Below are 26,531 nucleotides of genomic sequence, written 5' to 3'. Positions count from 1 at the left end.
GTTTTTGAAGCTTGCAAATAAATTGAGTTGTTTCCCTTGATACACTTGGCGTCCCCTTCTGTCATTTGCAAATCCGCCTGATTTGTGTGCATTTTTGAGGAAAAAAAAATGAATCAAAGGCGAGCCTTGTCTCGGGAGGAGATTCTCCGGATGTTGGACCTAGAGGATCCCGTAGAGCATGATTCGGACGTATCGTTTTCGCCTCACGAAAGCGATACAAGCAGTGAAAGTGAGGAAGAAACAGTCCCGTTGTTGCTAGTACGAGTCGGCAAACTACACGTGGTTGGCGGTGATACTGCTAGACGAACATGTATCTCGGAATCGTGCAGGAGCTATGGGGGCGTGGCAGCACTGATAACAATGGATGGCTGGAGCCTTCAAATCCTTTTGGAATTGTTCATAGGTGTACAGTTGGTACTTTGTTGTGAAAATGTGACTTATATTCAATATGGATTACCTAGACATCATTTGGTGAGTGTTAGATCTACAGTTTTGTTTCATTTGAGTCAGGATGCTGTGAGTGAATGCGTGATTTGGTTGTTTTTTTCTTTGTACTGTCTCCTTATTTCTGTGTACAATGTTAACAATATTTCAGCTAATTCATAGGTTTTACACCTTGTTTGGTTATAACATTATTCATAATACTTTCTGTTAAAAAATAACTTTTAAAAAAAGCAGTAGAAAATAAAACACACACAAAAAAACGTTAAAAAACACAAATTATCCCCCTTTCACCCCCCTTTCACCCCCCTTTGCTAAAACAAATCGCGTGACAAACTTATAAATAGCACGACTGAACTGGGCATCCATTTTTGAATTAGTACACAAAATTTGGTGGTGATTGGACTTAATTCAAGCTTGCTAGACAGATTTCTTTACAGTTACTGATTTTTGGGAAGTTTCTTGGTGGCAAGCTTGGGCAGGCAGGACGTAAACGCCGTGGCAGTGCTAGTCACAATAGTGTTTTGTGTAACCGGTCGTTTAAGGAGCAACAGTTCGCAATAACAACACACGACGTTTTCAGATTGGAAACAACAACAACAAAATATTCAGAAGTTGAAAATAAGGAGCGCACAAGTAACAAACTATATTAGTATATAGATAAAAACAAATCAATTTTATTTTCCTTTCTCTGTTTAGTCAAGACGAACGTTGATAATTTCTGTTTATGCCCCCCCCCCCCCCCCCCCTAACCTGTGTGTGTGTGTGTGTGTGTGTGTGTGCGTCAGGGATCGCGTTTACGCACGATTTGTGCGTATTTGACGCATTTTAAAAGTCACTGACGCGTTTTTTTCGCCGCGCCGCGTAAGCCATACGCAAAAATATTGTAACTTTTTCTTGTCTTCACGCAGCGCTTTTGCTCTGATTTAATAATCACCCGATCCTGAAACTGACTATAGGGCTCGAGAAGTGACGACACACATGAAATCTGCGCGTCAAAACTAAAGTCCGTTTCTTTTTGCATCGAAGTATCGCAAACGAACGTAACGAGGGTATTACCAGATAATGTCTTGTCGGATAATGAAACAGACATTAGCTGCTCTCCCATCTCGCGCTTCCAAAAGGCGGAAAGTGTGTCTGGTCGTATTAGAGCGGGAAACAAACTCGCCGCAAGGCCCGAAGGTTGGAGACAGCAGGGGTGTTATTCGACAGGCGTGCGCGGAGTTCGACAGGAAAACTCGCCGTATTTAGGTAAGGAGTGTCTTCAAGTCTTTCGTGCGTGTTTTGTTTGTGTCTGTACGTGTTTTCGTAGTACGCAAAAATATTGGTCCGTGACGCGTTTTTTTCGTTTCGTTGCGTATGACTTACGCGTTTTTTAAAAAGCTAGCGCGATCCCTGGTGTGTGTGTGTGTGTGTGTGTGTGTGTGTTTGTGTGTATGTGTGTGTGTGTGTTTGTGTATGAGTGTGTGTGTGTGTGAGTGTGTGTGTGTGTGTGTTTGTGTGTGAGTGTGTGTGTGTGTGTTTGTGTATGAGTGTGCGTGTGTGTGTGTGTATGAGTGTGTGTGTGTGTGTGTGTGTTTGTGTGTATGTGTGTGTGTGTGTGCGCGCGACTGTCTGTAGGCCGGTGTAACACGAACAAATTACTCCCACGAGATTTTTTTCACCGGAGTAAACATTTCGTACGAAAAAGTTACTCCCTTTACGAAAAAAGCACTCCCCCATTGCACGAGAAAATTACTCCCCAAGACAGGTGAGTTCCGAGTAAACATTTCGTACAAAAATGTTACTCCCCTGACGAATAAATAACGAATAAATTACTTCACCCCAACACGAGCAATGTAACATCCCATGCCAGGTGTACGAAATTTTTACTCCCTTGTCCCCTGTTAGTCTTGGTGGTGGAAGGGGTGGAAGGAGGGTAGCGCGACATTCGTGTGCGCGAGATCACTTATTGGCATTATCCCTTCGCCCGCATCCCATTATTGCGTACGAGATTTTTACTGGAAGTAAAAAAAATGGGGAGTAAAAATTTCGTGGAGGGAGTAATTTTTTCGTGCCTTGGGGAGTTCTTTTCTCGTACGAAAAGTGTACTCGGAGTAAGAATTTCGTACGAAATATTTACTCCGGAGTAAATTTTTCGTGGAGTAAAAATTTCGTGTTACACTGTCTGTCTGTCTGAGCACGTGTGTGTTTGATTCCGATTCTATCTATTTGACTCTAATTCATTGTCAGTACGTCATTGTTTATGTCAGTGTGTAGCTGCCGCACATTGATTTTTTTCTCTTTTTGTCCTCGCCAACAGTTTGAGTGAGTATAAAACTAATAAGTTTGATTGTCATCTTACACGTAGATGGGCGGGTCGCCACAAAACAGTTTAGCTATACGCAGCTTGCTAATCCAACAGATAGGATTCTAATTCGAGGTCAGAGAAGAATTGATTACCTGAATGTGTGTGTGTGTGTGTGTGTGTGTGTATATGTGTGTGTGTACAGGGCCGGACCCAGGGGGGGGGGGGGGGTTCCAGGGGTTCCGGAACCCCACCCCTAGAAAAAGCATGAACCTTGCTTTGAGTGTGGGTTTTTTTTTTTACTAGTTTTAGCACCAAAACAATGCTGCTCTTAACCCTCAAAACAAGGCCCAGAATGCACCAGATTGCACAGATTTTAACCGTTTTTCAAAAATTTTCCGGGGGAGCATGCCCCCGAATCCCCCTAGTTCACGCGCCTGCTTTGCAGGCGCGCGCTTGTGGCTTCGCCACTTCGCTGATTTGCCCCCCCCAAAAAGGAGGAACCCCCCCCTTACAACTCATTTGGTCCGGCCCTGTGTGTATGTGTTTGTGTGTGTGGCTTGTGTGAGCTCGCTTGTGTGTGTGGGTGTGTATGTGTGTGTGTGTGTGGCTTGCGTGAGCGCGCTTGTGTGTATGTGTTTGTGTGTGTGTGTGCATGTGTGTGTGTTTGTGTCCAACAATGTGAAATTGTCCAGGATGTGCTGTATATATGAACATGTCTGTGTGTGTCTCGAAGGGTTGGTTGGTTAATTGTTGGATTGTTAAGGCCCACTCCGCCTCGTGAAAACATAGTTCGTCTCACTGTCTTTCTTTCTTTATTACACCCCCGGTATAGGGGTGTGTATAGGATTCGGTCCATGTGTTTGTTTGTTTGTGTGCGCATATAGATCTCAAGAATGAACGGACCGATCGTCACCAAACTTGGTGAACAGGTTCTATACATTCCTGAGACGGTCCTTACAAAAATTGGGACCAGTCAAACACACGGTTAGGGAGTTATTGGTGGATTAAGATTCTACAAGGACTTATAGAGGGACATATTAATGGTCAAAGGGAAATAACCTTCTCAGTTGGTGGCAGTGAGAATGGTAAGGACGGGGGTGTTTTTCCTACCTCGGAGGAATTTCTTGTTTATTTGGTGTTTAACCTTTGCCGGATGCCGCTTTTGACTACACACGCCCGACGATGCGGGTTTGTCTGAACCCATACATTTGAAAGAGGGTTTTTACCGTTTATTCCTCTAACGACGATGCGGGTTTGTCTGAACCCATACATTTGAAAGAGGGTTTTTACCGTTTATTTCTCTAACGACGGGGTGGGTTCAGGGAGACCCACAGCGCTACTTCAGTGGTTGCATCGAGTTTCTCAGTTCACCGACCTCTTGCAGGGGAGGGAGAGGGGGAGGGAGAGGGGGAGGGAGAGGGGGAGGGAGAGACTGAGAGAGACTGAGAGACTAAGAAAGAGAGAGAGAGAGAGAGACTAAGAAAGAGAGAGAGAGAGAGAGAGACTAAGAAAGAGAGAGACTAAGAAAGAGAGAGAGAGACTAAGAAAGAGAGAGAGAGAGACTAAGAGAGAGAGAGAGAGAGTCTAACTCGGAAAGAGAGTGAGAGACTAAGAAAGAGAGAGAGAGAGACTAAGAAAGAGAGAGAGGGAGACTAAGAAAGAGAGAGAGAGAGACTAGGAAAGAGAGAGAGACTAAGAAAGAGAGAGAGACTAAGAAAGACTTAAGAGAGAGAGACTAAGAAAGAGAGAGAGAGAGAGAGACTAAGAAAGAGAGAGAGAGAGATACTAAGAAAGAGAGAGAGAGACAAATAAAGAGAGAGAGAGAGACAAATAAAGAGAGAGAGACTAAGAAAGAGAGAGAGAGAGAGAGACTAAGAAAGAGAGAGAGAGACTAAGAAAGAGAGAGAGAGAGACTAAGAAAGAGAGAGAGAGAGATACTAAGAAAGAGTGAGAGAGAGACTAAGAAAGAGAGAGAGGGAGACTTAGAAAGAGAGAGAGACTAAGAAAGAGAGAGAGGGAGACAAAGAAAGAGAGAGAGAGAGACAAAGAAAAAGAGAGAGAGAGACTAAGAAAGAGAGAGAGAGAGAGACTAAGAAAGAGAGAGAGACTAAGAAAGAGAGAGAGAGAGAGACTAAGAAAGAGAGAGAGAGAGATAATAAGAAAGAGAGAGAGAGAGACTAAAAAAGAGAGAGAGAGACTAAGAAAGAGAGAGAAAGAGAGACTAAGAAAGAGAGAGAGACTAAGAGAGAGAGAGAGAGAGAGACTAAGAAAGAGAGAGACTAAGAGAGAGAGAGAGAGAGAGAGACTAAGAAAGAGAGAGAGAGGGACTAAGAAAGAGAGAGAGAGACTAAAAAAGAGAGAGAGAGACTAAGAGAGAGAGAGAGAGAGAGACTAAGAGAGAGAAAGAGAGACTAAGAAAGAGAGAGAGACTAAGAGAGAGAGAGAGAGACTAAGAAAGAGAGAGAGAGACTAAGAGAGAGAGAGAGACTAAGAAAGAGAGAGAGAGACTAAGAAAGAGAGAGAGAGAGACTAAGAAAGAGAGAGAGAGATACTAAGAAAGAGAGAGAGAGAGACTAAGAAAGAGAGAGAGACTAAGAAAGAGAGAGAGACTAAGAAAGAGAGAGAGAGAGACTAAGAAAGAGAGAGAGAGAGACTAAGAAAGAGAGAGAGAGAGAGACTAAGAAAGAGCTAGAGAGAGAGAGAGAGACTAAGAAAGAGAGAGAGAGACTAAGAAAGAGAGAGAGAGAGACTAAAAAAGAGAGAGAGACTATAAGAAAGAGAGAGAGAGAGACTAAGAAAGAGAGAGAGAGACTAAGAGAGAGAGAGAGACTAAGAAAGAGAGAGAGACTAAGAGAGAGAGAGAGAGAGACTAAGAAAGAGAGAGAGAGAGACTGACTAAAAAAGAGAGAGAGAGAGACTAAGAAAGAGAGAGAGAGACTAAGAAAGAGAGAGAGCGAGAGACGAAGAAAGAGAGAGAGAGACTAAGAGAGAGAGAGAGAGACTAAGAAAGAGAGAGAGAGAGACTAAGAAAGAGAGAGAGACTAAGAAAGAGAGACAGAGAGAGAGACTAAGAGAGAGAGACAGAGAGAGAGACTAAGAGAGAGAGACAGACAGAGAGAGAGACAGACAGAGAGAGAGAGAGACAGACAGTCAGATAGACAGACAGTCAGATAGACGGATAGACAGACAGACAGACAGACAGAGCAACTGACAACAGACATACAGACAGAGAGATACGGACAGACAAACAGAGAGACAGACAGTCTCTTGGAGACAAACAGGCAGACAGACACTGTTCCGCCGCTTTGGTAATTATGGGTGTAGCAGAACCCGCGCCGTCGGCAGAGGGATAGTTACAATCACTACTACTCTTTAAAAGTATGGGTATGTGTGAACCCGCGCCATCGGTAGTGTTTATGTAAATTATCATAATCAATTAATTCTGATGTTTTGTCATGTACACACTAAAAATTTGCAGACAGAGAGCAAATTAGGTGTGTGAGAGATACTTAAAATTTCAAAACGATACCTTTAATGGTTCCAGAGTTACAATGATTTTAGTGTGTCTCTGGGTACAGGTGAACCCAGGAAGCACGGCAAAGGTTAACGTCGTTTTCAACCACGAAGGGTTATATCGCGACGGGGAAAGGGGGAAGATGGGATAGAGCCACTTGTCAATTGTTTCTTTTTCACAAAAGCACTAATCAAAAATTTGCTCCAGGGGCTTGCAACCTAGTACAATATACCTTACTGGGAGAATGCAAGTTTCCAGTACAAAGGACTTAACATTTCTTACATACTGCTTGACTAAAATCTTTACAAACATTGACTATATTCTATACAAGAAACACTTAACAAGGGTAAAAGGAGGAACAGAATCCGTTAGTCGCCTCTTACGACATGCTAGGGAGCATCGGGTAAATTCTTTCTCGTCCCAACCAATATGGGACTCCCCCTAAGCCGCGGGGGGTAGGGTTGTATATTTTTTTTTAAAGACATTTCAAAAGGCATTACTGGTGCAAGCAGTCAGGTTATTGATATGTTACCAAGTGGAGGAATGATCGTTTCCCATGTTAAACCCTGGCCAGATCTGAGAAAGCGAAGCGAACCGTTTTAACGAGGCAGAGTTGGCCTTTAACATCATTCCTTCAACGTTTTCACGAGGCAGAGTTGGCCTTTAACATCATTCCTTCAACGTTTTCACGAGGCAGAGTTGGCCTTTAACATCATTCCTTCAACGTTTTCACGAGGCAGAGTTGGCCTTTAACATCATTCCTTCAACGTTTTCACGAAGCAGAGTTGGCCTTTAACATCATTCCTTCAACGTTTTCACGAAGCAGAGTTGGCCTTTAACATCATTCCTTCAACGTGTTTTGCTATGCCGGACATGTGTTCCCAAGGAGGTCAACTTATCCACAGTTAGCTGTATGTTCTTTCAGTTCCACACGCACGCACGCAAGCACGCGCGCGACAATAGAAAATAGTCTGTTTAAAATCGCAAGCTATGACGCACGTGCGGCCATCATCGTTTTACTAAACAGAATGTCAACAAATCTCCTCAGGTTGAAATGAAAAGAGACAGCAGCCTACATAGGAAATGATTGGCTTCGACAGCTTTGCCATCGCTTTCTTTCTTTATTTGGTGTTTTACGTCGTTTTCAACCACGAAGGTTATATCGCGACGAGGGAAAGGGGGGAGATGGGATTGGGGAAAGGGGGGAGATGGGATAGAGCCACTTGTTAAGTGTTTCTTGTTCACAAAAGCACTAATCAAAAAAATTGCTCCAGGGGCTTGCAACGTAGTACAATATATGACCTTACTGGGAGAATGCAAGTTTCCAGTACAAAGGACTAAACATTTCTTACATACTGCTTGACTAAAATCTTTACAAACATTGACTATATTCTATACAAGAACCACTTAACAAGGGTAATAAGTGAAGAATTTTATGGGTGAGAAAAGGAAAGTAAAAGGACTTTGGGGAGGCAGAAATAGAGAAGAAACAAGAAAAAGATCCTAATTAGGTTCACGGCATCGAGAGTGATGCGACCTTCTCTCAGAAATTAGTAGAGAAGGCTCCCCCATCCACCACCCGGGGGACGCGCCTCTACGCCAATTAGGGGGCGCGAGGTTTTCCATCGCTTCAGAGTGTAAAACTCGCCCATGCTGAACAAAGACTAAAGTCTGAATTACCAGACGATGTTCGGAAATAACTCTGTCAGGTTTGTATGGGTTGTTGACGAGTGAATACCACTACTTTTTCTCCGACAAATACATTCACACGTGTTCCTGTCAACGTGTTTACAACACACCCGTCGCTAGTGATTGGCCCCTCCAATGTTTGTCCCAGTATAAGCAAGGGTATTCACTCTTTCACAACACATACAAACCCGATAGTTATTTGGAAATTCGTCTATAATTTACACAGCATCGCCAAACCAATGAAGAAAATAGAGAGCTCATGCAACACAAACACCACAGCCTCAAGAATTCATCTCTTTAATTTAAATGTTTACATGTACATGTACATAAGTGCAGCCGGTAGGAGACAACCATGACCCGACAGACAAACACGTGGAAACATGACCAGAAAGGCAGACAGACAGACAGACGCACTGACTCATTATATGCTATCCAAAGAAACTCAAAAAGACAAAAAGACATACGCACAGACCACAGGGTAATTCACAAAAAGGCAATGAGCGTATTCACATACAGCGATGGCCCTATCATTCACAAATCAGTTCATATGCTATTCTGCACAAGTTATCATATACGGTCTCTGAGATTATTACATTTGTTTGTTTGTTTGTTTGTTTATTTGTTGCTTAACGTCCAGCCGACTACGCAGAGCCATATCAGGACGAGGAAGGGGGGGGGGGGGGGGGGGGGGGGGTGAAGGGGGGGGGGTGAAGGGGGCCACTTGTCAAGCGATTCCTGTTTACAAATGCACTAACCCATTACTTGTGTCCCAGCAGGCTTTAGTAAAACTAAATTAATACCTACTGGAAGATTACCAGTTTCCAGTATGTTAAAATAGGCTTAACCTATCTACTGCTGGACTTACATCAGAACACTAACAGATTAAACTATACATGAATCGCGAGACAAGCGGCAAGAGAAGAGATTTTTGGAAAAAATACAGGTGAATGAGCAAGAAGGCAGAAAAAAGAAAAGAATTCATGATATGACAGGAAAGAGGAACCAAAATTCTACCTAACAGCAAACTAGAAAGCTCCTGCGGTTCCAAAAACAGGAGGGGCCTTTAATTTCATAACCGCAGTGCCCCACTGCGGGAATACAACTGCAGAAAAAAAAAAAAAAAAAAAAAAAAAAAATAGCAAAAATTGTGTTTCTGCAATACCAACACCTTTGTGATAGTCATGAACTTCAAAACCCAAATCCCTACAAAATATACACAGCACACCCTATCACCATTAGAACAATCAATAACTTATCGTTTATGATAATTTGTGCATTTTGTTTGTTTGTTTGTTTGTTTATTTGTTGCTTAACGTCCAGCCGACTACGCAGAGCCATATCAGGACGAGGAAGGGGGGGATGAAGGGGGCCACTTGTCAAGCGATTCCTGTTTACAAATGCACTAACCCATTACTTGTGTCCCAGCAGGCTTTAGTAAAACTAAATTAATACCTACTGGAAGATTACCAGTTTCCAGTATGTTAAAATAGGCTTAACCTATCTACTGCTGGACTTACATCAGAACACTAACAGATTAAACTATACATGAATCGCGAGACAAGCGGCAAGAGAAGAGATTTTTGGAAAAAATACAGGTGAATGAGCAAGAAGGCAGAAAAAAGAAAAGAATTCATGAAGAAAAAGAGAGCATGACAGGAAAGAGGAACCAAAATTCTACCTAACAGCAAACTAGAAAGCTCCTGCGGTTCCAAAAACAGGAGGGGCTTTTAATTTCATAACCGCAGTGCCCCACTGCGGGATAATTTGTGCATCTTCATCAAGATTCCAAATTCTTTGCAACTCCATGGAGTGGTATTACATAATAATCATAATATTGTTTGTTTGTTTGTTTATTTGTTGCTTAACGTCCAGCCGACTACGCAGAGCCATATCAGGACGAGGAAGGGGGGGATGAAGGGGGCCACTTGTCAAGCGATTCCTGTTTACAAATGCACTAACCCATTACTTGTGTCCCAGCAGGCTTTAGTAAAACTAAATTAATACCTACTGGAAGATTACCAGTTTCCAGTATGTTAAAATAGGCTTAACCTATCTACTGCTGGACTTACATCAGAACACTAACAGATTAAACTATACATGAATCGCAAGACAAGCGGCAAGAGAAGAGATTTTTGGAAAAAATACAGGTGAATGAGCAAGAAGGCAGAAAAAAGAAAAGAATTCATGAAGAAAAAGAGAGCATGACAGGAAAGAGGAACCAAAAATCTACCTAACAGCAAACTAGAAAGCTCCTGCGGTTCCAAAAACAGGAGGGGCCTTTAATTTCATAACCGCAGTGTCACTGCGGGAGAAGACTCCCGTGTGTGCCGGTAAACTGTCCAAGTGAGCAGAGACACTCTAAACAAATATGGCATCCAAATAAACTAACCCTTCTGATGGCCTCAAAAACAGGAAACACTAAGCGTGCCTGTACACGAAAATCATGAAATGCTAGTATTAGCTGACCACAGCCTGAAACGAGTTCAGATGTCTGTAAAAAGTTTCAATTCTTTCTTTCTTTATTTGGTGTTTAACGTCGTTTTCAACCGTTCAAGGTCATATATATCACGACGGGGAAAGGGGGGGATGGGATAGAGCCACTTGTTAATTGTTTCTTGTTCACAAAAGCACTAATCAAAAAATTGCTCCAGGGGCTTGCAACGTAGTACAAAAAGTTTCAATTGACCGCTTCATATGCAGCAACAGTTGAAAGAAATTACACATCTTGAAAAGACTAAATAAAAGACCAAAGATTACAGAGACCGATAGAGCTTCTTTAACAAAGCTACTGATAAAAAAAATTTAACAAGAAGAGCAAACGCTCGATCGAGTCACTTTCGCAGTTCTGAATATTATATGAGGCATCAGATGGACAGGAAGAAATTGCTATTCACAACACAATACAGATGTAAATAATTTGATGTAAAGAATAATCCTATAAAGTTTGAATCAAATCCGATGAATAGTTTCAGAGATATGATATTTCAATTTTTTTCCTTCAAGACATACCTGTGACCTTGAAAAAGGTCAAAGGTCACCAAAGCAGACGTCAAAGTGTAGAGGTCACTGGGAGTCACGTTCACATAAAATTTGAGCCCGGTCACTTTTATAGTTTCCGAGAAAAGCCCAACGTTAAGTTGTGTGTTGCCGAACAGAAAAGGCTAGTTATCTCCCTTGTTTTTCTGATAACGTTCGTAAAAGGCTACAGATGTAAATACTTTGATGTAAAGAATAATCCTACAAAGTTTCAATCACATCCGATGAACTTTGTCAAAGATATAAAATGTCTAATTTTTCCTTTGACGCTGACCTGTGACCTTGAAAAAGGTCAAAGGTCAACGAAACCATCGTTAAAGTGTAGAGGTCATTGGAGGTCACGACTAAACAAAATATGAGCCGGATCGCTTTGATAGTTTCCGAGAAAAGTCCAACGTTAAGGTGGTGTCTACGGACGGCCGGCCGGCCGGACAGACTAACACTGACCGATTACATAGAGTCACTTTTTCTCAAGTGACTCAAAAACCACTTTTTTGTCTTTGCAAAAGTGCTGGTTAACTCAACTGCCTCATATAATTTAAAACTGTTTACATATTTTGGTGAAGAACTCAACACAATCAGTTTATATTTTCTTGAGCAATAATTAACGAAGGAGCTGACTGCATACTTACTTGATATCTGTAAAATAATCTGCTACACACAATCACTCTTTTCTAACACAACATCAGTCTATCAAATCACATGCATCTGTTTAACTTTAATTTTCTTGTACTTTCTACACACTGTAGCATACACTTATGACACTGTAACATATGATGTAATCAACAGATAATGGAAATCAGTTAATGTCAGATGGCACTAAAACTTACATGCTCTTTATTGACTGTATATTGCTTTTTTTATTTTTTATTTGACCAACACATGTTGAGGAAAAAATACGCCAATAACAAACACAAAATGATTGTGAACCCATTGGTTACGAAAACATACATACAGTAATGAACTGAGATCTGCATTATTTGATTACTTACCAGTTAATAACCACCAAATAATAAAACATGAAGGAAAGATATTAGGAAAGAAATGGTTACAATTAATGTCCTTATGGCAATGATATTATAGTAATTACAATTCTTACTGGTCCATTATACCAATGATACTGCATGCAACAGTAATCCCTATTTCACTGTTTATGTTTTTGGTTTGTAATTTTTTTTGTAATTTTTTTTTGGGGGGAGACATATTTTTTCATGTGATTTTCTTTTCTTTTTTCCCTTTTTTGTGTGAAGGTTTCCTCAATGTTAACATGGTATTTTTATTAATGAACAAAGAACTTCCCTGCAATACATTCATAAAGAATCAAGGAAATTAAGCATATATCAACAAAGTCTAAACAACTTGTTACCAAACTGCCATTACTTGCTGATTAAAGGAGGAAATAATTCAGAAAAAAGAAACTTTTTTGGCATTGGAGAAATACTGATTTGATTAAAAAAAGACACCACCTGCCTAAGGCAAACAATTCCATTATCTGAAAGATTGTGAACATGAACGGCATGTTGCGAACTAAGATACGTGCTGTTTACGGAAACATGTTTGTTTGTTTGTTTGTTTGCTTAACGCCCAGCCGACCACGAAGGGCCATATCAGGGCGGTCGGAAACATGTTAAGAATAACAGCATTTAAACAGAGCGATGCAGGATTCTGAATAGCTCTTTACACACTCTGCATGCAAAATGAAAACAAACAAAAACACCAAGAAAAATGAGCAAGGTTTTGTGAACAATGATGTTAACATTCATGCTAAGATCTTAACTGCAACTATTCTCACATCTCGATCTATTAATCCCGTTCATTTCACGACTTACGATGCACTTTAAATTGCAGTCACTCCAATCAAATTACACAATGGCCAGTAGAGTGCACAGCAATAGCAACTTAAAGGACAGGTGGGGGGGAATCTTTGTTCAAGCATCAATTTTTGTGTGTGCAAATTCTAAAGAATTAAGCACCTTTACCACAAACATAATATTGACCTATTCAAGCACTGTCTGAAACATAAATCATAATTCATGATATTTACAATGCAAGCTCACACTATCACAATCTTTTCAGGCTGAAAAAGTGTCCAATCTAAACCACTTCAACGGAGAATATTTTAAACAGTCACTCAAACAACATGAAGGAAGAATATTTCAAACACACTCAAACAACATGAAGCTATAGCCACACACTGAGGGCAGCCATACATTTCACACACACACACACACACACACACACACACACACACACACACACACACACACTATGACTGATGGGAAAATCATTAAAAATTCATCATGAGAAATGTACACACTACAGACACTCTGGTGCCTGGCACAAAATGTACAGAAGCATGCAACTCATGAAAGACTGATGGAACATCCAGTTTTAATGGAAAACTTGTATTACGTTTGCCCCACACCCAAAATTATCACTGAAAAAGTAAATAGAAACAAATCAACATCACAAAATGCAAAGAAATATGAAAACTTTGGAAAATAATAAAACATCATAAAGATTGTTTCAACAAAACATTAAACAGGGTTGAACTCATATATATGCATACAATAAGTAGAAGAGAATGACTTTAAATAAACAATGTAACAATACAAATTTAGATTAACATAATTCATACTAATACAACATTAAAGATCATAACAAAATATGCACAGCGAACATAAGAATAATCTGGCAGTCACAAATGATCTGTTGATGGCTGTCAACAGTTTTCTAGAGATGAATCTGAGCACATATACAAATGAATAAAACATTGTTCTCTTACTTTTTTTTAATTTTTAATTCAGGACAGGCATTTTCTAAAAGTATTTTTTGTCACTTCAATTTTGCAATCCAAGCACATGCACTACAACTAGAAAACCGTTTTAGGAATTTGTCCTGATCCGGAAAGGCTGTTTATAAGGCTTCGCAGTCTAACTTCAAACACAATTTCTGTCTGCCTCCTTTTTTTCTCTCTCTCTCTTGCTATCTCTTTTCTTTATTTCTTTCAGTGCACTAACATTTCAATGATTTTATTATAGTTATGGCCTGCACACACATCCACATCTGCAACCAATGGACTCTCTGATTATTATTTTCTAATCTCGAACAAAAAGCAGATCTACTTATGACAATTAAGTCCTTCTGTGAATTAACAATAGCACATCCTTTCATCACTTTTGTTTCACAAGAAATGTTCCTCATCTGATTAGAACAAATGCCATCATCCTTTAAGAAAATCAGATTTGAAAAAACGAAACTTAAATAAAACAAAATGTAATTCAAGCATAGGATAACACTGACATTTACTTCAAGTCACAATCCAACATCACAACTTATGTTTCATTCAGGAATAATTACATTCATTACACACACCATTTAAAAGCCGGCATGACACAAACTGATTCATTTTTCACAAAACATGTAATTAAATCAACAAATAGTGAAATACAATAATAAAGATGTTACATTTGTTACAGTCACCAACAAATAGCTACTTAAAGTTATAGACTGTGAATGATAAAACTCTAAAAAAGGCAGTGAACCCTTAACCCCTCATTTGCACATATATTACACAGCACAATAATATTACACAATTCCACAGCAGGAGCAAATGATCACAATACTCATGAACAAGTTTCCCAGTTCACACGACTGGACTCAATGGCAATGCCAAGAAGTGAAAGACAAAACTGTTAAAAAAAAGATCCACCTAACTAAAAAAAGCAGTGTGTGTTGTACATGTGCACTAGCTGTCACTTACACATACACTCAAGTGCCGCTGTGAGGGTTTTAGGGTTAAACAAAAAAAAGACTTCTTCATGCCCTGAACCAAGAAGTCAATCAGTTTTCAGTACATCATTCACATTTTATTATACTTTGGTTAAACAGTTCTCTTTTCAGTCAACTCCACACATCATCGCATAGCACAACATAATCTTGATCCATGTATTCATGGCCATGAGGGCAGAAAGGACAGACAAGACAAGAAACAGAAATATCATACAATCCTGAATAATAATTCACAGATGAGAAGAATTGAATTACTCCAAATGCCATGAACAGGGTGTAACACATACAGTTCACTTCAAGTCCAAACACATGAGAAACCATAACTTCAACTCTAAGCAAAGGATGTTAAATGAAGTCCAATTTACACAGCAGAAATCATGAACAACACCACAAAAAAACAAGGGAAAAAGAAGGAATCAAGACAAGAAAACGGCCAGCCAACCAAACACTGTGTCAGTCCACTTCTCATACTCTCACTACACATCCACCGTCATTACTTTTTGGGGTAAACGCGACGATGGCCATACTTCATTCCTGAAGGGAAAGGTCAAGAAGGTATCAGAAAAGAAAACGGCCAGCCACCCGAACACTGTTTCAGTCCACGTCCCATACACTCACACTACACATCCACCCCTCATAACTTTTTGGGGTAAACGCGACGATGGCCATACTTCATTCCTGAACCCGCAGCACTTGTTGCCTGGCCCCCACCTGGTTGAGACATCTGTGTCGGGTTAAACATCATGGGCATGCCCGGCGGCTGTTGGCTTACTACTGGTTCTGCTGACTTGGAGCCACTGCTATCCCCAAGCTCCTGAGCCTGTTGAAACACAAGACAGAAACAGAGTGAGTAGTGGTTGGCTTATATTTAAATGTCTTCATGAATTACAGGCCTTTTAAAGATCTCCCTTCCAGTGTAAACGATCATGTAAGGATAAGGATAAGGATAAGATAAGGATAAGATTTTATATAATCCTGTGAGGTTACCCTCATGGAAATTCGGGCTGCTTTTTCCCTGTGGAAAGCGAGCTGCCATACAGTATACAGCGCTACCCATATTTTTTCCTTCTTTTTCCTGCAAGCGTGTATTCATGTTTCCAAGCCCTGAGACTTTTGCTGTGAACTTGGGATCTTTATCGTGCGCATGCGTGCACACAGGGGTACCAGTACAGCAGATCTGTCCATAGCAAAAAATAAGAACCTGACTGCTTCCTCGGCTAAAATGATTTTTTTCTGAATTTATTTTGCAAATTGAAAAAGGTGTCAGTTAGTGGTTACAAAGTTAATTGAAACATTAAGATGAGTGTTAATTGATTTTCAGGTCTGACTTGACATGTGATCAAGTTCGCAGTGAGTCTGGTGACACAAAACCCAGTGTATTAGTTTACCCCCCTTTTTAGGACCCCCACCCCAAGCTGGGACTGGGTGGCCGAGTGGTAACGCACTTGCGCTCGGAAGCGAGAGGTTGCAAGTTCGACCCTGGGTCAGGGCGTCAGCAATTTTCTCCCCCCTTTCCTAACCTAGGTGGTGGGTTCAAGTGCTAGTCTTTCGGATGAGACGAAAAACCGAGGTCCCTTCGTGTACACTACATTGGGGTGTGCATGTTAAAGATCCCACGATTGACAAAAGGGTCTTTCCTGGCAAAATTGTATAGGCATAGATAAAAATGTCCACCAAAATACCCGTGTGACTTGGAATAATAGGTCGTGAAAAGTAGGATATGCGCCGAAATGGCTGCGATCTGCTGGCTGATGTGAATGCGTGATGTATTGTGTAAAAAATTCCACCTCACACAGCATAAATAAATCCCTGCGCCTTGAATATGTGCGCGATATAAATTGCATAAAAATAAAAAATAAAAAAATAAAAATTAAAAAAATAAATCCCTGCGCTTAGAACTGTACCCACGGAATATGCGCGATATAAGCCTCATGTTGATTGAAGTTTAGTTGTTTAAGACCTTAGTTTTTTCCCAGATTTTATCCTGGTACCATCTGTAAATTTAATTACATTATTTTTTTTAAATCCCTCCTTTTGTAAAACCTGATTTTCTGATTTCTGTTGTAAATTCTAGATTTTTGTGTGGGTGAGGGAGGGGGGGGGGGGGGTTGGTTACTGCACTTGGAGTTATATTTCTTGTCTGATTTAGACATCATTTCTGGTTACACTGATTCTTGCAACCTTCCAGATCTCTTTCTTCCAAATTCTATTGAGTTTCAAATCCACGTCTTTTTCTAGGCAGTTTCTGATTGGATAGTTGCATTAACATATTACATCATGTTATTAGCTTTCTCATTATAACCACCTCTATATCTCTCAAAAGTTGAAGAAGTTCAACAAAGAAACTTTACTTAAATCTTTCAAAAAGAAACAGCACAACCAAACTATATATAAATGCTTCACAAAAACAACAAAACAATTCTCACCAAAAATAAACCAAAACAAAACATCAACAATTAAACTAAGAACCAAAGTTCACTGAAATTCTTCACAAATCTTTGAAATCTCAAGAACAATTTTCATATTTTCAAAAATGTACATTTCCAATCAATTATAATGAAAAAGAAAAATGAATCAATTATTAATTCATTTATTTATATACATTTAATTTTATATTTACGGGTAAATACAGAAAAGCCCTGGTAGATGTGAATTTGTTATGTTTGTATGTATAATAATTTATATACCACCCTATAGTTGCATATGGGGGCAGTCTGAAACCTGGATAGTGAATGTGTAAAGTATGGTACAGTACGACTTTTACTGCAGCTTTTGTGTACATTTTGTTTTTTTAGAGATATCTGTAAAAATAGAATAAATTATCAGACATTGAAATCCCACACATCAACCCACATTATAACCACTTGACTTCGATACACATTCCGAAATTAACTCTGACGGGTTTGTATGGGTTGATGTGAAAGAATAAATATTTATTATTTTATTTTTATTATTATTTATTTATTTTATTTTAAAAAAAATAAAAACTAAGAAAAAAGAATAAATACCCTTGACGTCTAGCAGTCAGGGCTCTCACAACGGCAACTGATGCAAATATCATAGGCACACTTACTACGGTTTCTCATTTTGAAATTACTTTGAAATCAAGAAGTGAGAGCCCTCACAGAGTAGATAAAAAAAAACCACCAGTGCAACGAAAACGTTCATAACATTTCCCGATAAATATGTGCATATATCAAGTAACATTCTTGATATCTGTGATTAAATTCCAAAGATGCAGTTTATGAGGATGTACATGTCATTTACAGAGGTTACAATGCACTATGCAACGATGGTACACAAACATGCAAGTACATTCGTGCAACCAACAGACACTATTGTGTCGAATACTCAATAAACAACAAAAGCATGCAGTAACACATTAGTTACCTACACTCTTGCAGCTGTTCTACTGGCTAAAACTAGCATGAATCTAACAGGCATAAAGCGAATGATGAGTATACAGATATAATGAGTACATGTATTACAAATTCAGAACAACTTCAGAGAAATCACTTGAACAGATATAATGCATGCAAGTGACTTATATCAGTTAATGTCGAGTTTCAGAATGCACAAGTCCTTTTCTCTCTTCCAATATAACACCCAGATTTTGTGCCAGTACAGGCAATGTTAATTGTTATTGTTTCATCGTTAAACAGTTTTTCTTAATAAATATGTTTTGTGATTTGATTTTGACATTTCTATCCATATCCCATCTCATCCCATCCCATCCCATCTCCCCCCCCCCCCCCCACCTCTAGCCAAACATGGACTGCTGAACATACTAGACTTCAATCTTACATCTTGACCCGATAGTTACCATTAAGTGCATTCTGTACATGTTTGTTTTACAGTATGCACAAATGTAAGTATGTTTCTTGATTTGAATGAGTGCATTATACAAGCTTGCTTGCATATGTTTGTCTCTGCACAGTATCTATTAGCCAGCATTGCAAAGATTAACAAAGCAAAATCTCCTGTAAAGCAACAATTCACAAAGAATATGGTGAGAACTTCACACAATCCCAACATTTCAGGAACTTTCCACAAATCAAATATTATCTTCAACAATGTGTAGAATACAAACTGTTAGTAAAAACACAAAAAGTTTGTATAATCAGATTACACTAATTTGCAAGTTGATTAGCAAAGATTAAGATAACAGAGTACACTTCAACAGATTCAGATTTCGAAGAACAGCCGTGTAAATTGCTGTTAAAGAGTCTTGAAGCCCCGCTCAGATTCTAGTATAGATTGCAGTTAAAAGGCAAGAGTGTCTAAAGCCCCTGTCAGATTGTGTAGAAGTGTATAGCGCATTGAGACGTGTTACCTTCATTGTTAACTGTTGAATCTCACGTGAGAGTGAGCTTAGTGAGCTGGAACGAGACAGCTGAAAACACACCCAGCATCCAACCACATGGCTTTAAAAGACAACACTCACCATGCATTTTGGTACAGTGGAACCCCCTTTTAAGGACCCCCCCCCCCCCCCGAAAAAAATTTTTTTTTTTTAAAGCTCCCTCCCTTTTAAGACCATCTTTTCTCTGACTTTCTGTTCCTAGTCTTTGTAAATATACCCCCATTTTAAGACTCCCTCCTTTTTAAGACCTGATTTTCTCAGATTTTTTGAGGTCTCAAAAGGGGGGTTCCACTGTATTGAACACAGGCTTTCACGTAGGAGCGAAATTCTACAGATTCTAAACAAACAAAATGAATGCTGGAGTACACAAAAAAGGTACCTCTAAATCTTTCCGAAAATTTAAGTAAGATATATATTTACATGCCTAAACGCCTATACCAGAAGAACATTAACAGAAATATGTCACACTAATTGCACCCAGCAGATTTTACGCACCAAAATTTAAAACACCAGAATAATCCACAACAGATTTGCAGAAAAAAATCTATTCTGTATCATAGACTAAACCAAACAAGGATACAACACAAAATATAAGCACAATAATAATGACTGACATGCAAATGCACAACATTGCCAATTCATTTATACCCTGCACAAAAACAGGTAAAAAATACTGCACACAAATTCACAAACAATGCACACACAATGCATTCAGATTAATTAGTTATCAGTATTAATGTTTAGCTGTTGGGCATCTGATTTGTTTACTCCATCGTTAGATTTTTATATTATAATATACACAAACTGTACAGAAGTTTAAAGGTTGTCAGTCATGTTATTTACATTTGGTACATGTATTTATGTCAAACAATATTATCAAATAATATAGCAGTTGCTTTTTTATTTTATTTTTTATTTATTGGGTTGGGTTTTGTTTAAATTTTTTGTTTACAAAACTCATTAATCCCCAAATAAAACAACAGATAGAACCTTTATGACTTTAAATCAATCTGAAGCACTACCTGCAGTAAGTCGAACACATTTTTAGTTTCTTAGAGAAATTGTTTTCAGTTCCTTTTGTAAAATATAACTGTTCTCTTCTTGCTTTTCACCAAACTTTTTCTCCAGAAGGCAGGGGGAACATCAACTTTATATAAATATTTTAAAATACAACTCTGAAGGAATTGATGTTCAATCTTTTGTTTTATAATGTTACTATTTAAGTTCAGTACTGTTGGTTAGCATGGTTACAAATAGATTAGACAGTACAGTAGTTACTGCCATGCACTCTTCCTACCGTAGTTTTGAGTTTTAACAAATGTTCAACTCACATTGTCCTGAAAGAGTTAACAATGATAGCTGAATTTCTTATTAATCCTACATTGTTCATTATGCTAAAACTGACAATGGCAGACAGAATAGGAGCCCCACCAAATGCACCTCAAACTAGATTTTTTTAAAAATTATTTGCACAGTCAACCAAATGTAAAAGAGGGAGAATTTGCCACAAATACGAACTCCTAACATGCAGCTCAATTACAGCTAAAGCCACTTAAGCAAACAAACAAAAACTGTCATTTACCTTTTTACAACATGCACAAACAACATTTTACACCACATAACTGCTAACCTATTTTGTAATCCATACCCCTTATCGTGCACATGACACCCATGTTTCAAGCAAAACCAGCACATACACAGATTCGATCATTTCACCACTGCGCAAAGAATGGTAGCAAAGAACACAGACAATCACTTCAAAAATAATAAAACATTTGTACAATCCACACCCAAAATTGTGCACATGAAATCCAGGTTTCAAGCACAACCAGCACATAGTTACACTGATTATTTCACCGCTGAGCAAAGAATGGTGATCAATGTGAGCAACACAGACAATGACTTGACAAAAGACAACCTCACCAAGAAACACATAAGCTAATGCAGTTTACTTACATCATGAGAAGGCGGGGCGAGGGAGTTAGCTGTCTGGTGGGAGGTTGCATCTGTGTGACTAGAAGATCCACCAGGCACTGAACAAATGGCAAAGAAACCATAAACAAATCATCAGATCATGCTTTGGACAACGTACAGTCCGGATGATACAGCTCATGTAGCCATTAATTAGATTCGATAGCGACTGAACATTAACGCGAGACACTCTCTTCCAAAGTGAAATTTCTGACATAAAAAGGGAAACAAAGTACAAAAATTCAAAAAGACATAACAATGCCAATGATATGTCACAATGCGAATGATGACATACCTAAAAGTTCTGTCAATCAGAATGTAAGTCTCCCAAGAAAATGACACAGAATTTCAAAATGCAGTTTGAAGTCATATCAACATTAGAAAATGATTGTTGGTCAGAGGCTGTGCATGTTGGTATTATATATAATTGAAAGCACAGAAAAAGTTAACAGAATCGTTCAATTCCTCGCAGCTATAACTTCACATTACCATCTTGGAGTTTTCCTCCAGCACTTTAAACAACCAAAAGTCCTCACCTGCTGAGGGGTTAAAGAGTTGAGGCGCTGACCCAGTGGCAGAGGCGTTGAAGTTTTCAGCACCAGGCATGACGTTGAACAGACTGGGGGGAACCGTACTACTGCCTCCACTGCCGCCACTGCTGGGGTTAAGTACATCCACGTACTGTCCTCTCGCACCTTTAAACAACATGAGTCAAGTTATAATATATGGTCAAAGGAATTAACCTACCCGGGCAACCACTTTCAACAACAACAATCCCGGCCGCACCTGGTGGGTTAAGGTGGAGATATTTCCGATCTCCCAGGTCAAACCTAGTGCCTTATCCCCCTTCGTGTGTACACGCAAGCACAAGACCATGTGCGCACGGAAAAGATCCTGTAATCCATGTCAGAGTTTGGTGGGTTATAGAAACACGAAAATACCCAGCATGCTTTCTCCAAAAGCGGCGTATGGCTGCCTAAATGACAGGGTAAAAACGGTCATACAGGTAAAAATCCACTCGTGCAAAAACACGAGTGTACATGGGGGTTTCAGCCTACGAACGCAGAAGAAGAAGAAACGACAACTTGCCTGCCCACAGTGACCATCTGAAAGGAGCTTGGACAATTTTGTTTCCTTTGATATATTATTGACATTATCATGGCGAACTCCTGTCTATGACAACCATTTTTATTCCGTTCCTTGGGTGGTCGTTGTAGACTAGGTTTCACTGTATTACTTATTACTTTTCAGGACAGGCAGGGCGGTACCAGGGATGGGTCAGAGAGGCTCTTTAAGTTGAAGTCTGAATCTTCAACAGAGAAGAAAGAAGGAAGCACACACAGTACAGTGATAATCGCATAGTGCTTTTAGTCATGCGCTATAGAAATCTCAAAAATAAATAATCGACACATAACTTAACAGAAAAGAACACAATGTATATGAAACCATTTGTAGATTTGACATTTGTCTCCTTAGCTTCTGCAAGCTTCAGTGACTTAAATCATCATGGTTGTTATTGGCACCCCCCTCTGCTCCCTCCCATCCCCTTCCTCTCCGTCTTTTCTAACACCGGTACCAGGGAATTCAAGATTATTTATGAGAAATATGCACATGAGTTATACTAAGAACAGAGTTATACTTCTTCTTCTTCTGCGTTTGACCGAGTTATACTAAGAACATGAACCCCAAAATCTGAAGACATGTGCACATTCACATACAAAATACTGCTTTCAAAACGATAATACGTACCTAGTAAAAGTTCTAGTGTACAATTCAAACAAATTATCCCAGCTGACTTATAATGAAAGGCTAATTTCAACCGTTACATGATAAATACATTATTTCCACGACTGGATAAATCAGGTTTTATCTGTCAAATATTATCAATGCCAATCAAAAAGGATTTCATGCAAGTGTCTATGAATTCCAGGGGACTGTATTCAGCATACATTTTAAACAGGAGGAAAATAACTCATTAAATCCATTCAATTCATTTCGCCCAAGCAAAGCAGCTGTCTTCAGTAACAAACAAACAAACAGAGTATGTAACACACACACACACACGTGCGCGCACAATAATCATCCATGATGCAAGTGAACATTTTTTGGTCACAAATTGCTTCATTGACAATTTACACCCAATTAACTAAGTTCAACATTCATTATAATGTAACCTATTTGCCTAATTCCATGGTACAAGTTTGATCTCTTTCCCCCCGGGTAACTCCCTTTGAATTGAGGAAGTAACAAGATTAAGCACAGACTTTTTTTTACAAATGCGACAATACATAATAATGCATACTGATGTTGCTATTTGTAATATTACACAGCGAAATGCTTTTAAGCAGCAACAACAAAAAAAGCAGACCAAAACCCACTTCAGCCAAAAAATCAACCATGAGAGACCTTGTCTGTGAATAGAGTGCCTTTTGTGATATGAGTGATACTTGAAGCGCTTCAAGAGAAAGTTTGTCTTGAGGATTCAAGCAGTTTTAAATTACATTTGGTTGAACATTCAAAATGCTGTATAAATGAGCGCTTCTGGGGTGATAACGCGAGACAACTACTGTGATCTTGCCGCGAGGTGGCGCCAGTTACCAGCCAAAAGAAAGAAGGGGCATAACCTCACCAGAACCGACCATTGTCTGTTTGCCTTATAAAATGCACGACTTACACGCAAACTGTTACCAAACCAATATGCCATTTGGGACCAATGCACGTTTTTTTTCCTTTCTCGTGTGATCTTGCCGCGAGGTGGCGCCAGTTACCAGCCGAAAGAAAGAGGGGGGCATAACCTCACCAGAACCGCCCATTAGAGAAAGCTCTAAATTTTACCATTATAATTTCAGACTCGAAGAAGAGATTGAATCATTTCCAAGTCGGGAGCAAAGCTTCTGGTGAATGAAAACTGACACATTGATGAATTGATCTGTCATGGTTCGTTATTTCTGCTGACATCCTGGAAATATTCACATCCTGATATAGATGAGGGGATATATTCTTTACCAATACTGCTTGGTCAAAAACCCTCTGAGAAAACAAAGTTGTGCCATATTCCTTTCTTTCTTTCTTTATTTGGTGTTTAATGCGTTTTCAACCACGAAGGTTATATCGCGACGGGGAAAGGGGGGAGAGGGGATAGAGCCACTTGTCAATTGTTTCTTGTTCACAAAAGCACTAATCAAAAATTTGCTCCAGGGGCTTGCAACGTAGTACAATATATTACCTTACTGGGAGAATGCAAGTTTCCAGTACAAAGGACTTAACATTTCTTACATACTGCTTGACTAAAATCTTTACAAAATTTGACTATATTCTATACAAGAAACACTTAACACGGGTAAAAAGGAGAAACAGAATCCGTTAGTCGTCTCTTACGACATGCTGGGGAGCATCGGGTAAATTCTTCCTCCTAACCCGCGGGGGGTGCCATAATCCGAAAAATTCCAGGATGATACAATCATTGTTAAATCTGAAGGATTTTTTTTCTTGTTGCTGATCACATTTCATTTTTCCGCCATTACCTAAATTAGAACATAAACTCATTACAAAAATACTTCAGAGAAACACAAAACTGCAATAAATTCAATTTTCCCTTCCCATCAATTCGTCCCTTTGTGCACAAAAACAGGAAAGAAGATGAGAACTCAGGGCAGCCTCAAAATTCCACAATTCCTCCTGCTTATTTTGAACAAAATCTAGAAGTGGCATGCCCCAAAACAACCACAAACACACACAAACAAAGAAATAAACAAAACACTAGAGACAGCTTTCCTTCAACGACAATCAAACTTAGTTCAGGTTCCATCAAAGACAAAAATAAAACCAAGAGACAAGTGAAATGAAAAATGATCAACACAAAATGTGGACAAACTAATTGACATACGAACAGATGAACCAGAGAACAAACGTACAGACAGACATAGATATGACTAAATAAATGATAAGTGGAATGAAGTGCAGGATACTGTGAAACCATACAGGGCAACCCTATAACAAATAAAGCAAAGGAGACAATAAAATGTGTCATACCAGTATCACCTACAAAAAAGAACACAACAAAATTAACTGGCAATCCACAGGAACAGTGGAACGAGTACAGGGTATTCAGCTGGTATTTCCTTGGTTTTTTTTTACTACCTATTTTATTCATGTTTTTATTACTTAGTTAGTGGAAGAATCTTTTGTAATGTATGTTTGATGGTGTATGCTTTTAATTAAGCGTTGTTGACTATGAATGTAGATGTAAATGCTTGTATAACTGTGTTTTAATTTTAAATGTGTCAAGCGCAAAGAGCATAATTGTAAAGTTATGATGTTGTGCTATATAAATGCTCATTTATTATTATTATTATTATTATTATTATTAGTAGTAGTAGTAGTAAGACTAATAGCATGACAAACATGCACACATTGCAAGCCTCGCAGTAATTGTATTCTTGGCTGGAACAGTATGTGACTAACAATGTCGACAAAACAGTCAAACAACCACCAGATTCCCTTTAAATGAATGAATTGTAGAAATGCAATGGATTAACTAACCAGATTTACATACTCTTATAACCCGAAAGTCCAAATTTTGAAACTAACAAAGAACAGAACACAGAAAGGACAAGCATTTTCTTTCTTTCTTTCTTTGGTGTTTAACGTCGTTTTCAACCACGAAGGTTATATCGCGACTGGAAAAGAGGGGGGGGGGGGGGGGGGGGGGGGGAGGAGATGGGATAGAGCCACTTGTCAATTGTTTCTTGTTCACAAAAGCACTAATCAAAAATTTGCTCCAGGGGCTTGCAACATAGTACAATGTATTGCCTTACTGGGAGAATGCAAGTTTCCAGTACAAAGGACTTAACATTTCTTACATACTGCTTGACTAAAATCTTTACAAAAATTGACAATATTCTATACAAGAAACACTTAACAAGGGTAAAAGGAGAAACAGAATCCGTTAGTCGCCTCTTACGACATGCTGGGGAGCATCGGGTAAATTCTTTATCGTCCCAACCAATATGGGACTCCCCCTAACCCGCGGGGGGAGGTCAAACAACCACCAGATTCCCTTTAAATGAATGAATTGTAAAAATGCAATGGATCAACTAACCAGATTTACATACTCATAACCCGAAAGTCCAAATTTTGAAACTAACAAAGAACAGAACACAGAAAGGACAAGCACACCAACAGTGATCTTTAAAACTTTTTGAAGCTGAAGACACAAACGCAACTGCAGAGTAAAGATCAGGTTATTATTTCAAACCAGGGGGAAATACTCTCTAAAAACCAGCTAAAGTTTCAGAAATAACTCATCAAACTGAGATCTGCACATAAATTCACAACTACGTCTAAGCAGACAGACCAGCAGACAGACGAACGAACAGATATTACAAAAGCTAACAGAATCAAGTTTCAGTTCAGTTCCTACCTCGCCCCTCAGG

At 39.2% G+C, this 26,531-nt stretch overlaps 1 protein-coding gene across 5 annotated transcripts in view; it reads right to left on the bottom strand.

Moving 5' to 3' along the window:
- Window positions 1-13,341: 13,341 nt before the first annotated feature.
- LOC138948558 (protein transport protein Sec16A-like) overlaps window positions 13,342-26,531 on the bottom strand; it is a 58,460-nt gene continuing 45,270 nt past the window's right edge. For 3 of the 5 annotated variants that reach the window (XM_070320112.1, XM_070320116.1, XM_070320113.1), the window contains 4 exons: window positions 21,633-21,791; window positions 21,082-21,158; window positions 19,096-19,155; window positions 13,342-15,582 (listed from right to left, as the gene is read on the bottom strand). In XM_070320112.1, coding sequence (XP_070176213.1) covers window positions 15,397-15,582; window positions 19,096-19,155; window positions 21,082-21,158; window positions 21,633-21,791 — 482 coding nt within the window. In that variant the 3' untranslated portion in view covers window positions 13,342-15,396. Of the gene's footprint in view, window positions 15,583-18,156; window positions 18,196-19,095; window positions 19,156-21,081; window positions 21,159-21,632; window positions 21,792-26,531 lie in introns of all 5 variants that reach the window. The other 2 variants (XM_070320117.1, XM_070320114.1) reach the window with 2 other exon arrangements.

This window comes from Littorina saxatilis, linkage group LG15 (assembly GCF_037325665.1).
Source record: "Littorina saxatilis isolate snail1 linkage group LG15, US_GU_Lsax_2.0, whole genome shotgun sequence".
NCBI lineage: Eukaryota > Metazoa > Mollusca > Gastropoda > Littorinimorpha > Littorinidae > Littorina > Littorina saxatilis.
This window is presented reverse-complemented; position numbering and strand designations above follow the sequence as displayed.